The sequence below is a fragment of the Leptonychotes weddellii genome, chromosome 14 (genome assembly GCF_054177405.1).
Source record: "Leptonychotes weddellii isolate Sample4059 chromosome 14, ASM5417740v2, whole genome shotgun sequence".
NCBI classification, from domain to species: domain Eukaryota; kingdom Metazoa; phylum Chordata; class Mammalia; order Carnivora; family Phocidae; genus Leptonychotes; species Leptonychotes weddellii.
In genome coordinates, this window is record NC_138382.1 from 68296968 (window position 1) to 68322829 (window position 25862).

The following is a 25862-nucleotide window of genomic DNA, read 5'->3' on the forward strand; positions in this document are numbered from 1 at the left end:
AGAGAGAGAGAGGTGGTGGGGGAGAGGGAGAGAGAGAATCTTAAGCAGGTTCCACACTCAGTGTGGAGTCCAGTGCGGGACCCAATCCCATGACCCATACCTCTCACAGTTTTGACAAGTGTTGGTTGGAATCAGGATCCAAATAAAGTGCACACATTGCATTTTGTTGACTTGATTCTTAAGTCTGTTCTAATCTATAGGCTTCTTCCTTCTTTCCCCCTTTGTAGTATTTTAGAGAAAACCAGGTCTTTGTCCTGTATAGTTTCCTGTATTCTAGATTTTGCTGGTTGCATCTTTTCTGGTATTGATTAATATGTTCTTATGTTGCATATGGAGGCTTATTTAGATTCAAGTTAGTTACGTCTCAGCAAGGAGACGTTCACAGGTAGTGTTCACAGGTACTTATTTTTGTATCACATCAGGAAATACTGTAATGCCTGGTTCTGTCTTTTGTGACTTTAGATTGATCAGTAGATTCAGATATTTGTCAGCCCAAATAGAAAGCATTTTTTTTTAATTGTATTTATTTATTTATTTATTTTATTTGTCAGAGAGAGAGAGGGAGAAGGAAGCAGAGGGAGAAGCAGACTCCCCGCGGAGCAGGGAGCCCGATGTGGGACTCAATCCCAGGACCCTAGGATCATGACCTGAGCCGAAGGCAGACGCTAGAAAGCATTTTTAAAGAACTGGTAAAGGAAGTTGAATAGAACTATCATATGACAAGTACTGTAGTCTGTGTAGGGGTATGTGTGTGTATTTTAAATTTGTTTTGGTAACTTTTACCTCCCCATTTCACCACCATCCATAGGATGACAATGACCTATTAAAACAGCAACTTAAAGACTTCCAGAGTCACCTTAACCATGTGGTTGAGGGTTTGATTCGTCCAGAAGAAGTGGCAGCTCGTGTGGATGAGCTAAGGAAAAAACTGAAGTCAGGAGCTGGGGAAATGAGGTAATGAAAAATCAGGACCTCCAGGTATTGAGATTGCTGAGTTATGAAAATAAGGTGCGTATAGACTCACCTTCCCAAGTTCTGTTAATGGCTGATTTCTTTTGTAAGCGTTCCTGTGTCGTATTTTCCGTGATTGAGCCACAAGATTGCTTCATTCAAACTGCCTATCACTGATTTTTTTACATTTAGATCTTTCATACTTTTTGGTATTATTTAATTTAAAAAGCAGAAGTTTTAAGAGTAACTCTTTTCTTGAAAATTCCTTGCATATGGTCAGGAAGTAGAGCCATATTATCCATTTTAAATAGAAAATAAATATCAAAACCAAGGCTGATGTAAATACATGAAATGGACATTTATTCTTTTGAGCAAACATCGTTAGCCTGCTAGGAGCCTGTGTTTCCAGAGTGACAGCAGTCACTGCATCAAACAGTGACTTGCACTTCAGGGGTGCTGAGTTGCCGAGTACGGGTCCCATCCAGGCAGCTCTCTCTGCTCCCGCACGGCTACCAGCATGTTTGCGCCGCGTCCGGCCCGAGACCTGAACGGTCACCTTTATGCCATCTTCTCTCCCCCTCACCAGAATCCATACTTCTTCGGATGTCTTAGGGAAAAGTCTTGCTGATTTGCAGAAACAATTCAGTGAAATCCTTGCACGCTCCCAGTGGGAGAGAGAGGAAGCACAAGTGAGAGAGAGAAAGCTCCAGGAAGAAATGGCCCTGCAGCAAGAGAAACTGGCGAGTGGACAAGCAGAGTTCAGGCACGCCTGCGAGAGGGCCCTGGAAGCGCGGGTAAGGAAAGGGCGAGAGGCAGCTGCGGGGCGTGTTTGGCCAATACTCCTGTTTTTCAACAAATTGCAGTGCTTCCTTCTCATGTAAATACTGACACATACTGTTCTTTTCACTCTTCACGAGTCAGACTGCCTGTGACTGAAATTCAACCCTGAATATGGTTACTGATGTCAGTCAGGCTTCTTTGGGGCTCTGTTTTCCTTGTTTTGGAAGCAGGTGGGCATGCAGGTAAACAATACTACATTGCTGGGGTGTAGTGTCGTGCCAGGATCTGATTTTTTGGATGCAGTTCTTTTAATGATGACGCAAACATGAAAATCCTGGATTTTAGATCCTAGAGAACATTCAAGATAAAACCATGCCCTGTAACTCATTAGTACCAAATTTCATTACCTTCTTTAGTAAAATGACATGTGATTCCCTAAAAAGTTTTTATTTTGCCTAAAAATCCTCTTCGAAACTTGATTTCCTCACAGATTAGTTTTGATAAGAGGCAGCACGAAGCGAGAATCCAGCAGTTGGAGAATGAAATTCACTATTTGCAAGAAAATCTAAAAAGTATGGAGGAAATCCAAGGCCTTACAGATCTCCAACTTCAGGAAGCTGATGAAGAGAAGGAGAGAATTCTGGCCCAACTCCGGGAGTTAGAGAAAAAGGTGGGGAGGACTCGGAAAGCGTGACACCTGTGTCCTCACACCTGGGTCCTGCCCCCCGGGAGCAGGCCCTCAGGGCGGAGTCTGGTCCACAGTCACCTGTGGCAGCGTCACTGGTCCAGAGGTGGACTGGAACCAGGGGAGGCCGGGATGCATGTGGTCGAATCAAGGTCCCGAGACAGGTGCCGCGTAGATGAAAACGAGAGAAATGGCGTGCGAGGAGGGACCTTAGAGCTTCAGTGCTGATGGCCTCCTCAGAAACCCCTCGCCCAGTTGGACACATCCATGGGCAATTACTGTTTAACTCCTCATCTTCCTTTCTAACACGCCGGCCTCTCTCCTTGCTTCTCCATCCCACCTCAACCGTCTCCTCCCATCGTCACATCCTCAACCTTGTGCAGCTCAGAAATTGCGCCCACCGCCTCGGAAATCCGGAGCTAAGCAGCCCGCGCTTATCATAACGCTGTCCACTGCACCCCACGCTGACACGTTTTCAACCTCACTGACAACTCCAGGGCATGAATCCCACCTTTTCTGTCTGTTAGGGTTTCCTGTCTACCTTCCTCATCATCGCCCGACCTAAATTCCATGGTCCCCTTGATACCCATTTTTGCAAATGTCCTCAAGTCCCTTGTCCTTTTCTCCTGTCTCACTTGCCCGACAGAACTGCAGCTGTATGCTTTGGGCTGATACCCATCCTGAGTATTCCTGCAGAAAAATATCACCCACCCAGGCACAGTGGTATCGTTACAATCTCTTGGTCCTCAACCTCAGATGGGCAGCATCCCCCTTCTCTCTGGTCAGTTCACTCTCCCGTGCTCCACTGTTTGATACCTTGTCACTCCGCACACGTGCCTTCTCCCTTCTCCCAGCCTCAGTGAATGACTTGCTTCAGACTTGACTGAGTACCTTTCAGTTCCCAAGTCCTGTCATGTCCGCCCCCAAAATATATCTGGAATATAGTTCCTTCTTTCTTCTCTGATGCCACCACCCCCATCCAGCCATCATCTCCCTTCTGAACCACTGGTGTGGCCACCTGACAGATGACCCCGCTTCCCGGAGCCGCCACCACGCTCTTTCAAAAACAGGCATTGACTCCTGTTAGTCCCAACCCCCACCCCCACCCCCAGCCACTTCCCCTGTCCAGGAACTTCTGTTGTTTTTATGAAAAAGACCTAAATTCTTAAGCCAATGAGGCCTGGCATGATTTGCCTCCCTCCTGTTCTCACCAGGCTCCTTCTTTCAGTTCCTCAAAAATGCCAAGTTCTCCTGGCTTTCCCACATGCCATTCCCTCTCCTGGACCATGTTCCTCCATCCTCCTCTCTGACTGCCCCCTCCCCACCAATCTCCATCTCTCCTGCTGTTCTCTCAAATAGTACCCTGTTCTGTCCCTTGATAGCTGCTAACCACCATTTTGAGTATGTGTTTGTCTGAGTGTTTGTTTATTATCTGTCTCTCATAAGCTCCTTGAAGGCAATAGCCCAGTCTGCTTTATTTACCACCATATCCCAGCGCCTGACTCAGCAGTCACAAGGGGCTGGTCCATCACTTGGTGATGGTGCCAGGAAATGGTTTTCCAATGAATGAATGAATCTGTGATCGCAAAGGTTCTTGACTAAGAAGACTGATTTCATTCTAAGTTTACCATACAATTTTGAGTTCATTTTATTTATTCATTCACTCAGTGAATATTTATGGAGCACCTACTTTGTACCAGGTATTATTCTAGGTACGGGCTGGGTAGCAGTGAACAGAGTCCCTGCCCTCATGGAGCTTGTGTCTTAATTAATTGCTGCCAAGTGATTCATCTGTTCAATTAATGTTTCCTTTATTTTAGAAGAAACTTGAAGATGCCAAGTCTCAGGAACAATTTCTTGGTTTAGATAGAGAATTGAAGAAACTAAAGAAAGCCGTGGTCGCCTCTGATAAGCTAGCCACGGCTGAGCTCACCGTTGCCAAAGACCAGCTCAAGTCCCTTCATGGAACTGTGATGAAAATTAACCAGGAGCGAGCAGAGGTGAGTCCACGTGTCTAGAACAAGCTTCCACCGGCCCTGCTGCCCCAAAACATAGCCACTTGTTTATTGCTTTTATTATTATTTTGTTATAGACTTTGGTTGTCTTAGAAACCACTGTAAAGTTGCTGTCTCCCTTCAGACCTAAGGATTGTATTTCTCCTGTCACAGCCCTGCCGTGGGTCCTGCCCCCTCCTGAGCCCTGACAGGAACCATCAAATGAAACATACTGTCCCCGCCTCAAAGTGTAGCGCTTTGCCTAGGGAGATGGCTGTGCATACACACCTGAACCAGGGTTTTAAAGGCTGGCCATCTCATCCTTCCAAACCCCAGACTTTTCATCTTGTGCAGTCAGATAACACTTGACCTCTCGGGCTGTTCTGCCTTCTGACTGAAATGCTGTCTGTAACGGTTTGAAAGGGGGCAGAGGCTCATGAGATTAAGACAATAGATCATAGGAGAGACAATCTAATGATGAGAGTCCAGAGAGACACTAGTCGTGGAAGACCGGAGAATAGTGAAGAAGAAGTTAGCTCTGGTTCTTTCTGATGCAGCCCCCTGCCCACCTGGCCCCATGCAGGGGTGGAGCCAGGCTGCCAGGTGATGGGACCCGCACGGGACAGGGTGGGACCTGGCGCCGCACACGCACGCACACACGCACTCACGCACGCGAGGCTGGCGATCGGACGAACACAGAGGAGTCTGAGAGGAAGAGAGAAATGAAGGCGACAGCGAATGATGGCAGTGCTGCCTCTCCCCTACCTCTGTCCCAGTAGGAGCTGCAGGAGACGCAGAGGTTCAGCAGAAAGGCAGCACAAGCGGCCAGGGATCTGACCCGAGCAGAAGCGGAGATTGAACTCCTGCAGAACCTTCTCAGAGATAAAGAGGAGCAGGTCAGTGCTGGGGTCTCCCCCTTACTGGGCCTGTATCAGTTGCTCAAAGACAAAAGTAGTGGGAGTGGCCACTCAGAGAATTTGGAAGTGTAATCAGTGGTTCGTCAGCACTTGGTCCCCTACTGCGTGCCGGGCAGAGTGCGATTTCAGTACAAGGAGTGACGCAGCATCCTCGTGAGTAAAGCATGGGTAAAAGTTCTAGAAGTACTAAATCAAGCTGCCAGGATAAGTGCACCTGGGAAAGAGTATTCGTGGGCAACTTTGTGTGTGTGATTTTTTAATAGTTTCAAAATGAGATGGTGAAAGTAGATGTTGGCACTGGAGGAGTGAACTCACAGGTGCTGGAGATGGAGAAACTAAATGAGACAATGGAGAGACAAAGGACAGAGATCGCAAGGCTGCGGAATTTACTGGACCTCACCGGGGCTGGTAAAGTATTGGGCTTTGATTTGGGTAGTAGTTTTAAAAACAGTTGTTCTAAAATCAAATCATGTGAAAAAAAGATCATCCTGTTTGTTTTTCACCGTAGCAAATTTATTTAACTGTGATAGATCAGTTCCATGCTTGATTTACAGAGCTGTGATAATTAGCTTAATGAATAAAAACAAAGAATTTAAAAAACATTTTATGTAAGTGAAGTATTAAGGAACTTGATTACAATGAGACAAGAGATTTTTGAATTTTCAAAAGGAATAATGTTTACAAATCTGTTCTCTTTCCCTGGCTTACTTTATAAATGAACAACAGAGGGGTATATCTATCCTCTTTAAGTGTTAGCAAAAACTTGTTACCACGGGACAGGCTGAAAAGTCAGCTTTGAGGAGCTGATCAAAGTCATTGGCTGCCGTGGCATCACTTGGGTACGTTGAGAGAGGAGGGAAGTAGAGGATTTCATGCCAAATTTCACAGAATGGCTTTCTTTTGCAGATGTTAACAAAGGAAGCTTTGAAAATGTTTTGGAAGAAATTGCTGAACTTCGACGTGAAGTTTCTCATCAGAATGATTACATCAGCAGCATGACCGATCCTTTCAAAAGACGAGGCTATTGGTACTTTATGCCACCACCAACATCATCAAAAGTAGGAAGTCTGTGATGCTGGGAGTGTATACTGAATTTTCTTGAAGGAAATGTGACAGTGTTCTCGTCTCCCAGTTTGTGAAGAAGGTCTCAAGAACAATATGTCTAGGCTAAGCCATGCATTGAGGTTCTTAAGTGTTTGTAATATTTGAGATGAAAATAGGGCCTTCCTGGGAATATTGCCGTTGCCCGTTCATGCTCAGGTGGTATGTTGTGGGTCCGTGAAAGAAGATTCTGCAAGGGGATAAGGTGACGAGCCCAGAGGGCCTGTTGGAAATGGGTAGAAAATTGTGCAGAGGCTGACAGAAAACTGGGCACCTGGATTTCATTTGATTTTAGCCAACATTTCATTCTGTGTTCATGAAATCTAGGTCAGGTGCTAGGTGGGATGGGGTGCCATGAGGAATGAATGATGTCCAAGAGCTCATGCGCTGGTCGGGAGACCCGTACACCAGTGTAATTACAACAGTGGCATGCACGTGACAACAGACTTGACCTGTGTGCTCTGTTGTAGAGAAGTGTTAGGGCTTCCTCGCATGGGGAAGTTCAGGAAAGAAGGCTTCACACACAGTCATGAGGTCAGCACTTAGCCTTCAAGGGGTGGGCTTTTAGGAGGGAGGAAATGTGTGGAAGGGGAGAGTTGGTTTAGCTGTGGTGAGTAGCCTTGTGGGGTTGGACGGTTGGATGGGAACAGTGAAAGGTGAGGCTGGGAAAGTAGATGGGGCTCATGCTTTTGAAAAGGGCCTCAAAATCTCTTGCACTGACTCAGGGAGGCCTTGAGGACCGCGGCTGTGTAATGTGATTAGAGCCGTAGTTTAGGAGGAGTAATTGGGCTGAGTGTGGGGGCCCGGCTTGCGGGGGGTGAACCTGGGGCGGGGGCGGGGGGGCGCTGTGTGAACTCATTCCATGAGGGACAGAAGCCAGAGCTAGAGCAGTGGAGCTGGGGGAGAGATGGCACCGAGGGATGTCCAGGAGACACAATGGTCACGGCTTGGGGCTTGAAGGTGGGAAGTGAGGAGAGGACAGTAAGCGGCCTGCATCTGGAGCAGCGGGGCTGGGTGATCTCCTGCTAGAATCAGCAGACAGGCAACAGTCAGGGAGAAGCGGCTGACACACGGGCATCCCAGGGCTGTGTAGACTTAACCAGAATCCAGACAGCCTTGACATCCAGGGCTGAAGGTGGAAGCTGTGTAGGTTAGATGTAACATTGTAAGGCTGAGCTGGGCGAGGGTTTGGGAAGTAGACCTATTTATGACTGGGAAGGAGGGAGGGTAGCAGAGTAGAGCTTCCCAGCCACACCAGGCTCCCAAGACAGCAGGAGACTAATATCCCATATGGCCTTGAAAATTCATTGGTTTCCCTGGCCTTCATTGGTGAGCCATCAGGGAGAAGGCAAAAGGGGAGAAGCCACCAGGAAAGATGAGCACTGGAGAAGAGAGGCTGACACTCAGCCCATTTACCTGACTTGACTGTGTAATCATGTCTCACTTCTTTCTGAAAAATGAGAATTAGAATCTATGAAAAGAAACCAGTTCTTTCTCAACTTTGCTACATCTCAACGATTGTTCTAGACTTTGGCATTTCTCCAACTCAGTCTTTTCATTTCTAGTAAATAGTGGGCTCTTCTATCATTTATTTTAGGTTTCCAGCCACAGCTCCCAGGCCACCAAGGACTCTGGCGTCGGCCTAAAGTACACAGCCTCAACTCCTGTTAGAAAACCACGTCATGGACAGCAGGATGGAAAGGAGGACAGTGGTCCTCCACCTGTCTCGGGATACTGGGTGTATTCTCCCATCAGAAGTGGGTTACATAAATCGTTTTCAAATAGAGGTAAGTTAAATCACAGAAGGGAAGTTGCATTTCTCTTTTATTGGTTCCCTGAAATCCATAAGACACAATCCAGACTCCTTAGCTTGTTCTGCAAGGCCCTCTGTGCTGCGGCCTTGGCCAGTGACCTCTTGTCTCCCCTCCCATTACTGTCCCACAGTCAGCCATCCCAGCTGCCTAAGATACCCAAAGCATGCCATGTTCCTCTAACCTCCCTGTTTTAAACCCTTTGTTTAGAATGTCCTTCTTCCTTCCTCTCCTAAATCCATTCCTGTTGAACGTTCAACAAGACCCAGGCCCTCAAATAGCACTCCTTTATGGAGCCTTCCTCCACCCTGCCTCACCCAGGCTGACTGAGCGGCTTCGTCACCTGCGCTCCTGGAGCATGGCAGGTGCTTACCTCCTTGTGTCATGGCATTGACTAGCTCGACTAAAATGAAGTGGTTTTTTTAAAGATTTTATTTATTTTTTGACAGAGAGAGAGACAGCGAGAGAGGGAACACAAGCAGGGGGAGTGGGAGAGGGAGAAGCAGGCTTCCTGCCGAGCAGGGAGCCAGACATGGGGCTCGATGCCAGGACCCCTGGATCATGACCCGAGCCGAAGGCAGACGCTTAACGACTGAGCCACCCAGGCGCCCGTAAAATGAAGTGTTATAGGTCCATCTTCTAAAGCTCTGAGAGGAAGAGTCAGACTTGGGAGTTAATCATAGCTCTTGCAGTAGGTAGCTGCGTGATCCTAGGCAAATTATGTAGCTTCTCTGAGACTGTTGAGTGTAAAGTAGGAATACCCCCTTTGGAGAGTGTGTTCGTTCAGGAGCTATTTACTGAGTGCCTGCTGCGTGCTAGGCTGTCATCAGTGAGAAATGTAGATCCTGCTGGTCAGGGAGATAAGCAGGAAGGCCAGCAGCTTGGAGAGCCGTGCGCCGCGATCGTGGTCAGTGCTGAGGGCTGTGGGTCTCACTGCTCCTCTCTGCATCTCTGTTGGTCTCTTCTCTAGCCTGAAGCAGGCACCCAAGTGGTTGCTGAATAAATGAATGAAGACCAAAAAAAAAAAAAAAAAAAGGCAAATCAACAGATAGGTGTAAGAAAAACTCAAGTATCAGCCACTGAAAATATATGAATCCCTGTTTTGATCAGCTTTTCAAAACTGCTTTTGACCTTTTTGGCGAAATTTCATTCTCACGTCTTGGGATTTAGATCTAAGTGCTGCCGTTCTGTATAAATTTGTTTACCTAATAAGCCATGGGGGTAAAACACTCTTCTGTTTCTTTCAAGATGCAGACAGTGGAGGAGATAGCCAGGAAGAGAGCCAGCTAGATGACCAAGAGGTCCAGCCATTTGTACCTCCCCCCGGATACATGATATACACTGTGTTTCCCGATGGTTCTCCTGTACCCCAGGGCATGGCCCTGTATGCACCCCCTCCTCCCTTGCCCAACAATAGCCAACCTCTCAACCCCGGCGCTGTTGTTTATGGCCCACCTCCTGTTGGGGCTCCCATCGTGTATGGTCCTCCACCTGCCAGCTTGTCTGTACCCCTCATCCCCGTGGGGGTGCTGCATTGCAACGTCCCAGAACACCATAACTTGGTAAGTGGAAAGACGTAAGACTCCCTGTCCACACTGCGTCCACGGGAGGGAGACTGAATAAGGGCATATATGTAATGATTCGACCTATTTATGAACGGATTATGTCCCAAGTGTGTTTATAAGGTTGGTGTTTAGAGTGGAGTAAGCATTCTTTTATTAAAATACTCTTCCGGACAAGAGTTAGGATACCAGGCCAGTCTGCAAACTTTGTTTAACCATCTTCTAACAAAAATGCTTTCAGTCTAGAAATTAACTATTTTTGGAGAGCCTATTGTGTATTTTTCTATTGACAAGTACTGATGTGTATATGAAGGTGTATTCGCATAGTAGTTCCTGTACTTGTGCCCACATGTATCTGTGTGTGTACACTCACACACATGTATGTGCTCGTGTATTCACATATATGAGCAGCAGGGTTGTGGTGGGGATTATCTCTGGGTGGCGAGATAGGTGATTATTTTTTTCTTTTCATAATTTGTACACAGGTTTCATATTCTGTTTTTCCCACTTAACATTACAGGCATTTCCCCATGGTTTTACAAATGTTTTTAAGTAGTATTTTAATGACTTTAAGTAGTATTTTAACTCCCCTCCGCTGTGCCCAGAGGAGGGAGACACCTGTGTCTGTCTCTTCTGCTACTTGCTGACCTCTGGAGGTAGAGATGATCCCTACGAGGTGTTTGGTGAATGTGTATCAACCGTAGTTGGGCTGATGGAAAAGTTAAAAGCTCTGTTCATCAATTTCATCTGTGGTATGTGAAAAATTGGCTTGACTTAATTTTTCTTTTCACACTGAAGTCTTAGAAGCTACCACCATTTTCACATTGTAGATAGCACTTCGAGTTAATTGCAGCTCTTGGCAGGAAAGAAGAGAAACATCAAGTGATGTTCTCAGTACTGTGTTTTTTTCTTTGTTCAGGAGAATGAAGTTTCTAGATTAGAAGACATAATGCAGCATTTGAAATCTGGGAAACAGGAACCGTGCATGAGAGCATCTAAGCGGCAGTCGGAGAAAGAACTGGAAGAACTGCATCATAATATTGATGGTCTTCTGCAAGAGAAGAAAGACTTAGAGTATGAAGTAGAAGAATTACATAGAACCATCCAGAAACATCAACAGCGAAAGTAATTATTATTAGCCATTTTATTTTTATAATTCTGATGAATAGGATATTGGCTCATTAAGGTAACCTAAGTCAGTGTTGTCCGGTAGAGCTTTCTGTGATCTTGGAAATGCTGCAGATCTGTGTTGTCCAGAACAGTGGTCACTAGCCACATGTGCCTTTGAGCCCTTGAAATGTGGCTAACAAGTGAGGAATAGCGTTGAATTTAAAGTATTAGCCACGGGGTGACTCCCAGGCTGCGCAGTGCAAGCCTGAGTTCTCTTGGCCAGTAGTCCAAATCAGCTCTTCTTGTAGGCCCTCTTGGAGAATGGCACAGCCATCCGCCCTCCCCAGTTACTCTGGCTAAAAACATGCCAGGTGTCCTCAGCTCCTCTTTCCCCACTTTCCCAAGCCTCCAGCTGGTGTCCAAGTCTTACAAGTATACACAAAGAGCTGTCAAGCTGGTCCCCTTCTTTCGTCACTGCTGCCCTGGCCTTTAATCATGTCATCCTTGGTTGTTGGACTAGCTTCCGCATTAGCCTTCCCTGTCCAGCCTCTCCATTCTACCCTACACATAGCCAGGACCTGAGCGTGCCACTCCGCCATGTGATGCGGTCCCATCACAATACACACCCGCCCTCCAGATCTGAACCCTACCCGTCTGCCTTACCCTTCTCTCCCACACACAGTGCTTGTTCACGCCCTACCTACTTTTCTTTGGTTTCGCCAAACACCACATTTTCTCCTGCCTCCCCACCTGTGCACATACTGTCCTTGCCTAAAATGGTTTCCCTACCCCCTGCCTACTCCACCTTGTCTTTCCAGGTGAAGATCAGGGATCCCATCTCTCACACAAAACCTTTCTCATCTCAGGCTTCCGCAGTTCAGGGCTGGCAACCTTGGGCATAATACTGTTCACGCCATGTTGTAAGGAGCCCAGGACGGCAGTAGCTGGGCCTCCCTCTTTGTGCCCCGGCATCTGGCATAGGGTCCGTTAACAAATGCAGTATCTGCTGAGTGCGTCAGATGGGTAGAAGCCCATCTTCTGCAGTAGCCCATGAGTTCTTGATGGTTTCCCCAGTTTTTTGTCGTGTAAGCCAGACTGGCCCAGGCACCAAAGTTGGGGGGAGATCTGTGGAGGTCACAGAGGTGAGTGAGCTATGGCCTCTGCCTTCTAGGAGCTCACACGTGACTGGCCAATAGACCTGGCAGGGACAAGCAAGGGTCACACCAGGAGAAGATGGGGACTAGATGTTTGAGGGTTTCGAAGATGAAAGATGATTATGCTATTACTTTTGTAGGTATGTGATGGGGAAGAGGTTTTTTGAGGGAGGATAGTAAGGCAATGGGATAACCACTTCTTTTCCTAGTTATAAAGGTATAATATATGATCATTTTAAAGAATTTGGATAACACAGATATGTCCGAAGAAGACAATAAAGATCGTCTGTATGCCTTCATTTAAAGAGAAAGAATCTGTTAATATGTTGATGAATTTATTTTCATGTTTTTCTGTCATAGTTTCATTTTCAAATTTTGACACGTTTGCCTTGAGTTAGTGAATCCCTCCTTGTCTTGCTTTCTGTTTGTCAAATATTGTCACTATAATTTTACTCTAGTAGAACAGGGTAAATCACAAAATTAGTCTTTGAGGCAGCTAGTGAGCTGCAAGTTGAGAGATAGTTTTAAGGGAATGGATGATTATTATGGTAGTAGTTTGTTTTATTTTTTATACCACAGAAGAATAGAAATAACATTCTCTTGACAAGTGCTGACCAAAAAAAAAGAATCAAAAAAGATAAAACAACTACATCATACTTTATATATATTGTGTACTTACTGTCAATAGTATACCATGTTTGTTTTTTGTTTTTGTTTTTTTTTTAAGATTTTATTTATTTATTTGAGAGAGAGAGAATGAGAGACAGAGAGCACGAGAGGGAAGAGGGCAGAGGGAGAAGCAGACCCCCTGCCGAGCAGGGAGCCCGATGCGGGACTCGATCCCGGGACTCCAGGATCATGACCTGAGCCGAAGGCAGTCGCTTAACCAACTGAGCCACCCAGGCGCCCCTACCATGTTTGTTTTTAAGATTTATTTATTTATTTTAAAGAGAGAGAAAGATTGTGCATGCATGTGAGAGCAAGGGGTAGAGGATGAGGGAGAAAGAATCTCAAGCAGACTCCACGCTGAGTTCGGAGCCTGACGCAGGGCTCAGTCTCACGACCCTGAGATCATGATCTGAGCCAAAATCAGGAGTCGGACATTTACCCGACCGGGCCACCCAGGTGTCCCCAACAGTATACTGTGTTGAATGAAAGGGTAAACGTATCCTTGAACATCATCAAATGTAGCCGGTCTCCCACTGCTTCTCATATGAAATTAGAAAATCATCCTACATCTTCTTATCAAGCTACAAGTGTCTATATTGTCTGCATTTAAAGTGTCTTAATGTGTGCGTATATGATTTTTTTAGAGACTTCATAGATGGAAATGTTGAAAGTCTTGTGAATGAACTAGAAATAGAGAAGTCACTCGAACACCATGAAGATGTTGTTGATGAAATTGAGTGCCTCGAGAGGACCCTTCTGAAGCGGCGCGCAGAGCTCAGGGAAGCCGACCGCCTGCTGGCGGAGGCCGAAAGGGAACTTTCATGCACAAAAGAGAAAGTATGTTCTGTTGTGGTTTGGGGTGAGGCAGCTTACTGTTGGCAGCATGAAGGACTAGAAAGAAAATATGACAAGAACACAGTCATCCAAGGTAGACGGTTGGGTTTCAGGCTGCGCTCTGCTAGTTAAAGAGCTGCAAGAATTTGGGCGAGCCCCCTAAGTCTCCAGCTTTGCTCTCCTCATCTGTTAGTTCAGGCCAGGAATACCAAGGCTGTTCAGTAAGGGTTAAATGAAGTAGTGTATATTTTTTTAAGATTTTATTTATTTGAGAGAGAGAGAGAGAGAGCGCAAGAGTGGGTGGGGGGGGGCAGAAGGAGAGGGAGAAGCAGATTACCCGCTGAGCAGGGAGCCCGATGTGGGGCTCAATCCCAGGATCCAGGAATTATGACCTGGGCCAAAGGCAGATGCTTAACTGCCTGAGCCACCCAGGCGCCCCTAAATGAAGTAGCATATTGAAAGCTGCTAAAGTCATTTAGTTCCTAATGCACCCCACTTCCTTATCCTGTGTGTGTCTTTTTTAAATTATTTGGGCTCTGATAGCTCTGTGTATTAAATAGGTCAGCCTTATATTTTAAAACAGCAGTGGATCTCAGAAGACTTGTTCCTAGTATTACTTTGTTCTCCAAGTGGATGTTATAAAATCAAATATTTTTTGGTCTGAGGTAGTGTTCTTGAGACTACAACACAGAAGGAAATCAAGGAGGAAAAGGAGCTACCTGTCACTGGGCCTCTACTCTGGCCACACATTGGCCGTTTTATGAATACCCCTTCATTTAACTTTCCTGGCATCCTGTAAGATAGTTGTTAGCCCGGTGACGATGTGGCATAGGGAGGCTGGTAGCTAGCCCAGGGTCGCGCAGCTAAAGTTCTGCTTCACCAAGAGAATTCCAGAGTGAAGACGTCCCAGACCCACGTGGAGCATTTCAGGAACTACTGTGTGTATGTTGTTATTTCAACACGGATGGATTTAAATGAATAGAAATCTATTACCCGGGGACTGAAACGAAGACTTTATTAAAGAAATTCTGTGAGTGATGGCTTTAATAAATGGAAAAACATCCTGGTGTCTTTTCAGATGATCAGTTCCTTCTTCTGTCACACATTAGATGATTGTGAGAGAACATGGGTGTGAGCAGGACTAGAGAAGAATTTATCACTGGTATATAAACGAAAATTAAAGATATTGTTAGCTGGCGGAGATAGTAAGTGAACCAAGGCTAGTAAGCTCTTTCCCCTTCAGCCTCCCAAAATGATTCAGGGAGGCAGCTGGCTAAGGGGGAGGAGCAAGGGAGAAGGTGGTGTGTTTTGTAAAGATGCCAGATGTGTTAAAACCTCACATAGAAAGAGACCAAAAACTACTTAGAAAGGTGACTTTCTGGAGCATGTAGTGCATTTTATCTGGTGCTTTGCTGATGAAACTGACAAGAACCGGCTCTCTGACATGGAAAGAAGTGTGGTGAAATATCTAGCTGTTATGAATGGATAAAGAAGATGTGCTGTCGATATTCAATGGAATATTACTCAGCCATCAAAAAAATGAAATCTTAATCGTTTGCAACGATGTGGATGGAACTAGAGGATATTAGGCTAAGCAAAATAAGCCAGTCAGAGAAAGACAAATACGATATGATTTCAGTCATATGTGGAATTTAAGAACCAAAACAGATGAACATAGGCGAAGGGAGGGAAAAATAAAATAAGACGAAATCAGAGAGGGAGACAAACCATGAGACTCTTAATCATAGGAAACAAACTGAGGGTTGCTGGAGGGGAGGGTGTGGGGGATGGGGTAACTGGGTGATGGGCATTAAGGAGGGCACGGGATGTAATGAGCACTGGGTGTTGTATGCAACTGATGAATCCCTGAATTCTACCTCTGAAACTAATAATACACTCTATGTTAATTGGTTTTAAATTTTAAAAAATATATATCTAGCTGTTTGGGAGCCTGCCAACAACCCTTTTGCCTCCACACGGGGTATTTAGTAGACTAGTTTAACATACGCCTGTGAGTTTAGTGCAGCTGCAGAATGGGAGCTTTTTGCCTGAAGGTGAGTCACTGCTCAACCAAGTGCAAACCAAACACTATTTTTGGACCTTTGATGACATTGTTTTAAGCCTCTTATTTTAGACAGAAAAAGGAAACCAAGTTGATAAAAAAAAAAAAAATCTGTTTTTGCCATATCTTGTATAGGAAAATTTTTAAATACTTCAACAAAAATATTTAGTATTTGTGTTTCTCAGCCATAATTAAATCATCTTTCAATCAGTAAGGTTTTATTTAGCATAATACAGTTCAGCAATAATCTCTACGAGGAGGGAATATTGGTAAAATCAGTTTGTTGTCACTTAATTGGGGAGATACTTTTAATTTAAAAAGCGTAATAATATACAGGTTATTTTTTTTTTTTCAGATTTTATTTATTTGTCAGAGAGAGAGCACAAGCATGGGGAGAGCGGCAGGCAGAGGGAGAAGCAGACTCCCCACTGAGCAAAGAGCCTGATGAGGGGCCCGATCCCAGGACCCTGGATCATGACCTAAGCCGAAGGCAGACGCTCAACCAACTGAGCCACCCAGGCGTTCCTATACAGATTATTTTTGAGTAAAAAGATTCACAGACTCACTACCCTCAAGGGACTGTTTCTTTTTTGGGTAGCCTTTCTGTCTTTGTGGGCACAGATACAGTTTTACATAGTTGCTCTTAGAGTACTTGTACCATTTTAAATTTATTTTTTTCGGGGGCACCTGGGTGGCTCAGTCGTTAAGCACCTGCCTTCGGCTCAGGTCATGATTCCAGGGTCCTGGGATCGAGCCCCGCATCAGGCTCCCTGCTCAGCGGGAAGCCTGCTTCTCCCTCTCCCACTCCCCCTGCTTGTGTTCCTTCTCTTGGTATGTCTCTCTCTGTCAAATAAATAAATAAGATCTTAAAATAAATAAATTTATGTTTTTCAGCCAACATATCAACAACATTCTTCCATGTTGCCATGTTGTCATTTTAAAGGCTACACAGTATTCCATTGTGTTGTTGTGTTATCACTTACTGAATCTATTATTTGTCAAGTCGTATATCAATCCACAATGAGGATTTTTGTGCAATAGTTTTTTACTCCTGAGTTCTTTTCTGAGAATTGGAGAGTCAAAGTGAGTGAACATCTTTACCAGTCTTTTTGTCTTGCCTTGGTGTTTTCCGAAAGAGTTGTACCAATTTACACCACAGTAGCTGTGAGGGAGTATGGTAACTGGATTGCTTTTAATGACAGTGTCTTTTTTAGACAAAAAATGCCATCGAGAAGTTCGCTAATGCCAAGAGAAATTTATTGCAAACCGAGAAAGATGCTGAGGAGTTAGAAAAGAGAGCCCAGGAAACCGCTGTTAACCTTGTCAAAGCCGACCAGCAGCTCAGGTAGGTGGAGTCCCTCAGCTACTCAGTAAGATGAGGGAGGAGTTTGGTTCTGACAGGATAATAAACGCCTTACGATAAATAATGCAGGTCTAAGGGGCCTTGGAGAATAAAGCGATGTGTTTTAGGTTGCTCGAGGCTGACACAAAGGATTTGGAGCAGCACAAAATGGAGCAAGAGGAAATCTTGAAAGAAATAAAAGAAGCTGTGGCAGCAAAAGACTCAGACTTCCAGTGTCTAAACAAGAAGAAGGAGGTCCTGACAGGAGAGTAAGTGCAGCCTGTCGGGCGTCAGGGGCTCAAGCTGGGAGACAGCGCTCGGGGTCCAGCCTCGCTTCGGCCCTGCTCTAGTTCTGCTGCTCTTTGCAGGCTGCAGCAGCTGCAGAAGGACATCGAGACCGCACAGCACAGTGAGGATCACCACCTGCAGGTCCTCAAAGAGTCCGAGAACCTCCTGCAGGCCAAGAAAGCCGAGTTGGAAAAGCTGAAAAGGCAGGTAGGGCAACAAATGCCTTGAAAAACCAGAGCGTGCTGCTTTGAAACCTACATCATTTATAATCATAATGTATGATTACAAAAAGTAATGCATGTTCGAGTGTAGAAAAGACTGGAAAATACAAAAGAAGATATAGAGCATAAATGTGGCTGTATCTCCTGGTGATTAAAAGTAGATTCCAGGGACACCTGGGTGGCTCAGTCGTTAAGCGTCTGCCTTCGGCTCAGGTCATGATCCCGGGGTCCTGGGATCGAGCCCCGCATCGGGCTCCCTGGTCCGCAGGAAGCCTGCTTCTCCCTCTGCCGCTTCCCCTGCTTGTGTTCCCTTTCTCGCTGTGTCTCTCTCTGTCAAATAAATAAATAAAAATCTTAAAAAAAAAAAGAGTAGAGTCCAACCCAAATTTGAATCCTGACTCAATAGAATATGTTATTGAGTGAAAGAAGCAAGTCTCAAAACAGGATGCACCCTGAGATCACTTATAGTACAAAAGCAGTCATCTGATAATGGGACATTATGAATATCCTCTGTTTTCTTCCTTTTACATGTCTGCATTTTCTGTTTTTTTTATAAAAAAGTGTGTACCGTCCTTAAAATTGTTAGTAATTTTTAAATTTACAAAATGAATCAATTTTTTCAATCCCTGCCGGACTTCCATTGCCAAGGTAGTTGTTAAATGGAATAGGATATAGATATGTAAGTATTTTGAAAACCATAACCTGAGGCATAATCATTATTATCATATTGTTGTTTTTGCTATGCTTTGAGTGCTTTTATGTAGGTGAGCTCAGGATCTTTATCAGGCATTTATGCCTGCACCCCCGGCCTGGTCCTCCTGACTCATGCAGCTGGGATAATTACACTTAGGCTAGTTCCTAATTGCCCCACTACCGTTAGCTGGATTGGGTATTCTCCATCACAGCAAGCACTGAAAGTTGCATGGCCTTTGGCAAGCTTTGCATTCTTCCCTTTTCTTTAATGCAGGTGTCGGGTCAGCAGCAGGAGATGGCCGTCTTGGACAGGCAGTTAGGGCGTAAAAAGGAAGAACTGCATCTCCTCCAGGAAAGCATGGTCCAGGCCAAAGCTGATCTCCAGGAAGCGCTGAGACTGGGAGAAACCGAAGTAATTGAGAAGTGCAATCACATTCGGGTGTGTTTTTCACTAGGTTTTCTTAAAAGTCCTAGAATGATGTTGACTTATTTTGAGATATTTTAATTGGTTTCCCCTCCAAATGCAAATATAAATTCCTGAATCTTGACCCCTCTATAACATCAGCTTGATGTGGTGTTACGATCCAGGTTGTGGCTGCGTGGGTAGCTCTCCCATAGAAGTTCTCTGCCTCTGTGCCTTTTCTCATACTATTTCTTCTCCAGGAATTTCCTTTCTGGGAATGTCCAGATCCTACCCATTTTTCATGGTTCAGCTTGATGCTTCTAAGACTTCCCTGACTTTTCCTTTACGTTGGAAGGAGTTTCTCTCTTTCCTGAGTTTGGAGGCACTCTGCACATTTCCTAGGGCATCATAGCCTTTCATGATCATATTTATGCTCCTTGCCTAATTTCCCGCAAGGTGCTCAGCCTCTTGAGGGCAGGAGATATATCAGAGTCAGCCTTTTCTTTCTATGACAAATTGCCTTGCATAGAGTAAATACTGCTTATGCATTTTAAATGAAGGTAATGTGTGACTTTCTTACTTCTATTATACAGAAATATGTTAGTATAAAATAAAATAAATTGTTGTTCTTGACATAAGAGGCAAAATTGAACTCGTTTCCAGATTAGAACTTTTGTGAAATGAGATAGTTAATAACAAAAGTGATTTCAGTGTAATTTCTATTCATAATTTTGTAAAGCAGAGTTGACTTTTTTTTTCTTTTGTTTTTGTGGGGGGGTGCACAGGAAGTAAAATCTCTTCTGGAAGAACTCAGTTTTCAGAAAGGAGAACTGAATGTCCAGATTAGTGAAAAAAAAGCTCAACTCGCACTCGTAAAGCAGGAAATTGAAAAAGAGGAAGAAAATCTTCAGGTAGTTTTAGGACAAACGTCTAAACATAAAACTGGTAAGTTTAAAGGAAAGCAATCATACAAAGTCAGAGTTTGGAAATCTCTCTATTCCAGATCACAGAAAAAATACAAACGGTGGAATAAACTTCTTTTAAAGTTCAACTTTGTTATAGATGAGCAAAGAAAAGCAGTATTATAAAAGTATTTTATAATAAAAGTATTTTAGTATTTTCTGCCATTCAAATTGATAGTTTATTTAAGAGCATAATAGTCATAATAATTGCTGACCAGGATGTGGAGAAGGAAGAACACCTAACAGGCTATTTGATAGAAAAATAAATTGGACCAATCCCCCAGTGTTTCAAGTCTGAAAATTCACACCTATTGAACCATTTAGCCCATTTCTAGTTACTGAGAGAAAGGAAGTATTCATATACATTTTAGCAATATTGTATTTATTTAGTAAGTAAGTCTTTATTTGCTTGTTTCACAAATTAAGCTGGCTGAGTTGGGTTACTTGCAGCAAAATTTATAATAGAATTTGGAAACTTGGCCAATTTAAAAGCCACATTTTAAACATTTAATGGCATGCAAAAAATGCTGATGGGAAGACTGAAAATATAGATACAAAACTGAATATAGAGCATACTCCCAATTTATTTTGAAAATCTGTGCGTGTGTGTGCGCACATGCACGTCTGCGCGCTCCTGGAAGGAAATACATCAAAATGCTATTGCTGTAGTGATCATCTTTGGGTTTTCATTTTTTCCTTGAAATTTCCTATAGTGAGTAAATATTTGTATAGTCAGAAAAGAGAGTTAATACTTGAAAATCTATATTTTAAAAGATAAAAAATTGTTACCTGAATCTCAGATTTTAACATCTTTCCTATTTATTTTGATTAAAATCCATTTAGATGGAGTAATTGCTCTTAAAACTAGATCTTTGTTAATGTTTTTGTTAAAATATTTTTAACAAATTAAAATTTAACAAGTTAATGTTTAGCAATATTTTAAAGGATTTTTTTTTTTTTTTCCATTAAAATACAGTTAGCTCCAGGGTACCTGGGTGGCTCAGTTGGTTAAGCCTCTGGCTTTGGCTCAGGTCATAGTCTCAGGGTCCTGGGATCGAGCCCTGCTTTGGACTCCCTGCTCATTGGGGAGTCTGCTTCTCCCTCTTCTCCCACCCCCGTTTGTGTGCACGCTTCTCTCGCTCTCTCAGATAAATAAAATCTTCTTAAAAATACAATTAGCTCCATTAATTCAGCACAATAGATATGTTTTGATGACCTATTGTTTCTTATATCAACAGCATTATTTTCTGTTTCATTTTGTAAATGTTTTCAACTACATTTAATAGCATGGATCGTGCTCTGTTTCTCTTAGAACTAAAGAATATTCTGGACATGTTGCAACTTGAAAACAATGAGCTGCAAGGTTTGAAGCTACAGCATGATCAAAAGGTGTCTGAATTAGAGAAGACTCAGGTTGAAGTGCTGGAGGTAATGAACGAAGCCGTTTTACCCTTAGCCAACTGCAGTCTTTCTCTTTGGGCATGTGTGAGTCCCCTTTTATCTGATTTAGGAGAGACTGGAGTTAGAGAGCCTGCAGCAGACAGCCCTGCGACAGAGAGGGGAGATAGAGTGGCAGAAGCAGCTCCTCGAGAGGGACAAACGGGAAGTAGAGCGGATGACTGCCGAGACCCGAGCGTTACAGTCATCTATTGAGTCTTTGTGCAAAGAAAAGAAAGATCTTGAAGAAAAACAGGACAGCTGGGAAAAGAAGTTGGCACAGACCAAACGGTGAGAGCAAAAACCAATAAGCTTACAAGATCCCTTCCTGAACACTAAAGCATAATAATATACACAGTGGAAAAGGAGTGGAAAATGAAGAGGAAAAAAATACTCCACGGACTCAGTATCACAGTACAGCTCACCAGTAGCATTTCTGGGTGCATTTCCTTTTAGGCTTTTCTTTTTCCAACGCACTTTTTAAAATAAAAGGATTTTTATATCCATTTTTTATCCATTTAAAATAAAATGGATTTTTTTAGGTAAAATAACAAATGCTAGAAGATATAGCTAAGTGGAGAGATACCTGTTTGTGGGTAGAAAGGCAATATTGTTAAGATTCAGTTCTCCTTAAATTGATCTGTAGATTCAGAACAATCCCAATCAAAATCCCAACAGGCTTTCCAAATAGAAATTGACAATCAGGTTCTGAAATTCATGTGGAGATGCAAAGGATGGTCATAGAATAGAATCTAAAACTTTTTAGCTATGACACCAGAACAACCCTGAAAAAGAACAAAAGTTTAGGGCTAACACTACCTGATTTCAAAACTCAGTGTACAGCTATGGTAATCAAAACACTGTGGTACTGGTATAAAAATAGAAAAATCAATCAGTGGAACAGAATAGAAAGTCCAAGAGTAAATGCACAAATGTGTGGACAACTGATTTTGACAAAGATGCAAAGTTATCTTTTTCAGTAGAGAAAAGACGGTCTTTTCAAAAAATATTGCTGAAACGATTGCATATCTGAAACCCCAGAAGTGAACTTCAGCCCACACCCACACTATTAATAAAAATTACCTCAAAATGGACCATAAACAAAAATGTGAAACCTAAATATAAAACTTCTAGGAGAAAACATAGGAAAAAAACCTTTGTGACCTTGGGTTAGGCAGAATTTCCTAGATACGATACCCAAAGCATGGTCCATAAAAGAATAAATTGGTAAAATTGAACTTCATCAAAATTCAAAACTTCTCCTCAAGAGACACTGTTAAGATAATGAAAAGACATGTTGCAGACTGGGAGAAGAATCTTTGCAACCATGTATTTTCAATAAAGGGCTTGTGCCCAGAGCATATATATACAAAGAACTCTCATGACTCAATAATGAAAAAAAACGAACAACCCAGTTTTTCAAATGGGCAAAAGATTTGAGCAGACATTTCACTTAAGAAGATGAATGGATGGCAAATAAATACATACAAAGATGCGCCTCATCATTAACCATTAGGAAAATGCAAATTAAAACCACGATGAGATAACACTACATACCTGTTAGAAGGGCTAAAATTGAAGTCTGACGATACCAAATGTTGGCATGGAACTTTCATACACAATTGGTGGGAGTGTAAAATGTTAGACCACTTTGGGGAACAATTTGGCAGTTATTTAAAAACTCTTACATACATTGACCAGAAGAGCTAGCCATTCCACTCTGAGATATTTATTCATGAGAAGTGAAAGCATATGTTCATACAAAGAATGATGTACTTTAATGTTCATAGCAGCTTTATTTGAAACAGCCAAAACCTGGAAATGACCTAAACGTCCATCAGCTGGTGAATGGATAGACAAATGATAGTATATCCCTACCATGGAATACTATTTGTCAGTAAGAAGGGAATGCATTGTGTATTGATACACACAACAACATGGATGAATCTCAGAGCGACTATGCTCAGTGAGAGAAGCCAGACAGAAACTAGCCCATACTATGGGACTCTGGTCATGTAAAAGAAAGCGGGCTCGTGCATGTCTGTTTTTTGGACAAATCCTATTACACGGTTGTGTTTCCTGCTTTCTCACTTATCAGAAGCTAGCCATCTATTTTAATTGCCAAATTTGGGGAATTCTGAGTGCTGTCCATGTTTTTATCCCTGATTTTTATAAAACTTCAGTTTAGTGAGTCACTTTTCAAAAAATCTCCTGTTTGGAAAGCTGAAAATAAGATGTCTTTTGAAAATGAGTTGAAGAGCCGTAAGTTTTGTTAAGGTTTATAATCATTCATAGTCCATAACCGTCCTGTGAAAGCAGAACACTGTTCCTCGGCTGTGTCTTGTGCGTGCTTGGACGTTTTATGTTCGATAGTCTGACTTACTCTGCTTGCACGGTAGGGTTTTAGCAGCGGCAGAAGAGAATAGCAAAATGGAGCAGGCAAACTTGGAAAAGTTGGAATCGGATGTCAGAAAGCTGCAGCAGGAGCTAGACCGACTCAACAGAGAGAAGCTCTCACTGCAGGAAGACCTGAGAGCAGCTCAGCAGCAGCTACAAGGTACAAGGCTGCCCCTTGGGAGGGTGCGCCTTCCTTCGGGTAGGTTCTTCTTTCCTTTTCTTTCCTTTTCTTTTTACTGAATATACAGCCTTTTCTCTTCCTTAAATTTGGAGTTTAATTATACAAAGATGAGAAGTCAGGTTTTGTGACCTAAAAATATTTCCTTATTAAAACTATATTACTACTTCGGTAAAGTAAACAGAAAAGATAGGGAGACACACCTGTGTACTTACAGAGCTGCAGGGCAGTCATGCCAGCTCCCTGGGGAGGGAATTCCCAGCACGCCCTCGCTCGTCTGTGAGGACACAGAGCCGTCCAGGTTGAGGCGTACACATTCAGTCCAGCATGGTCAGCCCTCTGCCATGAATGTGCCTGTCCAGTTGTCTGCTGCTTAGAGCAGACATTTACCTTCTGCATCCCCCAGCCATCGGGGGAGGACGAGGGCCATTCTTCTGGGAGGGTTTCCTGGTGACTCTCTTTCATCAGCATCAGCATATCTGGAATCAGAGGAGTTTCCAAAACCTTTTCTCTTTTCACATCTTGCTGCAGCAGAGTCTTGGAAAACAAAACCAGAACTCAGCTATTCCTCAGAAGGAATCTCTTACCAAGATCATCTCCATGGGGACTGACCCTGCCTGTCCAATGCTTGTCCATTCGGGATGTAAACCATCTTTGCCCCTTGGTCTTGCCTCCCGGGTTCTTCTTTTAATTGTTTGCTTTTCTTATTATAGAAATAATTCATGCTAATGGGCATGGGATTTATTTTAGAAGTGACAGAAATGTTCTAAAATTAGATTGTGGTGATGTTTGCATGACTCTGCGAATATACTTAAAGCCAGTGAATTGCATATTTTAAAATGGGTAAAATGCTTGGTATGTGAATTATATCTCAGTAATGCTGTTTAAAAAAAATTAGTTCATGTTCCTTAAAGAACAATTTAAAGACAAGCAAAAAGATGAAATAAAAATTACTATTGACCTCACCCCTCAGAGGTAATTCCTATTAACAGTGTGGTGAATATCCTTCCAGATTTTTCCTTGGGATATGTGTGTGTGTGTGTGTGTGTGTGTGTGTAGTTTTAAAACAAAAAACAAAGATGCAGATAACACCTTTAGTACCAAAACTTTGTAAGCATCCATGATTAGAAGTTACTAAATAATTCCAGCTAACAATGTACTTGTACTTGTCTTGTCGAGCCCTTACTGTGTCTCAGACATGATGCAACTATTTTATATGCATTTCTTCATTTAATCCTTGTAACATTTTTATGATAGAAACTGTTTCACCCATTTATAGATGAGGAAGCTTAAGCTTAGTTTCCTTGTGACTTACTCAAGTGAGAAGTAACTTCCTCAAGGTCATATAGCTACTAAGTGACAAAGCGAGCACACGTATAAAATCTGTTCCCAGGTTGTCTCCCTTTAAGGTTGTACCAAATTTACATTTGTCCCAGCAATGTAGAAGGTATTCATTTTTAAACCATGCACATCGTCAACACTAGGTATTATCTGTACATTTTTTTTTATTGTGAGGTTTTGAACATGTAAATCTAAAAACCTGAGCTCCAAGCCCAGACATAGGTTGTGCGTGTTAACTCACTCTTTTGACCTTTTAATAAGTAAATGCATAGCCATACATTTAACAGAAATAAGTTTATATTCACTTCCACTCTACTTTTTTGGGGGGCTGATGGGAATTTGGAAAATGCATACAAGTGTATTTATGTTACGTAAATGTTATTTCTGTAGAAAAACGAGAAGCAATAAAGTCACTACAGGAGGAACTAGCTGATGTCCAAGACCATTTGAACCGAGAGAAACAGGTAAGTTTAACTAATGTAATCTTCTGGTAGTATCCTGAAGGTGTGCAGACAATTGGTTAAAATAAAAAACAAATCAAGTAGGTTGGTTCCTTTTCATACCAGCAGGTCCCATAGGGCCATTTGTAAGACATAAACATACAGACACAAAACTTTTGGTGCAGAGCAGTGATTTTCTCATTTATGTTAGCCCTAGAACTCTTGAGTCAAAGTTTTACTCGAAGATAATAAGTAAGGTGGTGGCTAGATCAGAGCCTAAACCCTCAGCCAGCCCCTCTGGGGGCTTCAGGCACCGGATGGACCATCTCTTATCCATGGCACAGACAAGGCCCCCACAGGCTGGGCTCAGATTTGGTTACTCACTGAGCGGCAGAGTAACTGCCAATTTCAGAGCAACTGGGCCTCCATCTTGTCAGATGTTCAGTAAAGCTGATTCTTGACCCTTATACTTCGGACAGTCTTCTTAAAGACAATTGAGTGTTGTCCAATGAGAAGAGTGCTGTAATTTG

General features: G+C 43.2%; 1 protein-coding gene across 11 annotated transcripts in view; it reads left to right on the forward strand.

Moving 5' to 3' along the window:
- CNTRL (centriolin) overlaps positions 1-25862 on the forward strand; it is an 84257-nt gene that overhangs the window by 45952 nt on the left and 12443 nt on the right. For 10 of the 11 annotated variants that reach the window (XR_014140138.1, XM_031031253.2, XM_081803503.1 and 7 more), the window contains 20 exons: positions 809-954; positions 1538-1745; positions 2222-2401; positions 4237-4416; positions 5190-5306; positions 5591-5735; positions 6234-6385; positions 8026-8215; positions 9488-9801; positions 10721-10926; positions 13379-13571; positions 16845-16975; positions 17101-17241; positions 17341-17467; positions 18449-18613; positions 19363-19522; positions 20852-20967; positions 21050-21267; positions 23376-23533; positions 25283-25356. Coding sequence is in view for 10 of the 11 variants with exons in the window: in XM_031031253.2 (XP_030887113.2) it covers positions 809-954; positions 1538-1745; positions 2222-2401; positions 4237-4416; positions 5190-5306; positions 5591-5735; positions 6234-6385; positions 8026-8215; positions 9488-9801; positions 10721-10926; positions 13379-13571; positions 16845-16975; positions 17101-17241; positions 17341-17467; positions 18449-18613; positions 19363-19522; positions 20852-20967; positions 21050-21267; positions 23376-23533; positions 25283-25356 (3321 nt within the window). In the remaining variant the exon portion in view is untranslated. The other variant, XM_081803508.1, reaches the window with a different exon arrangement.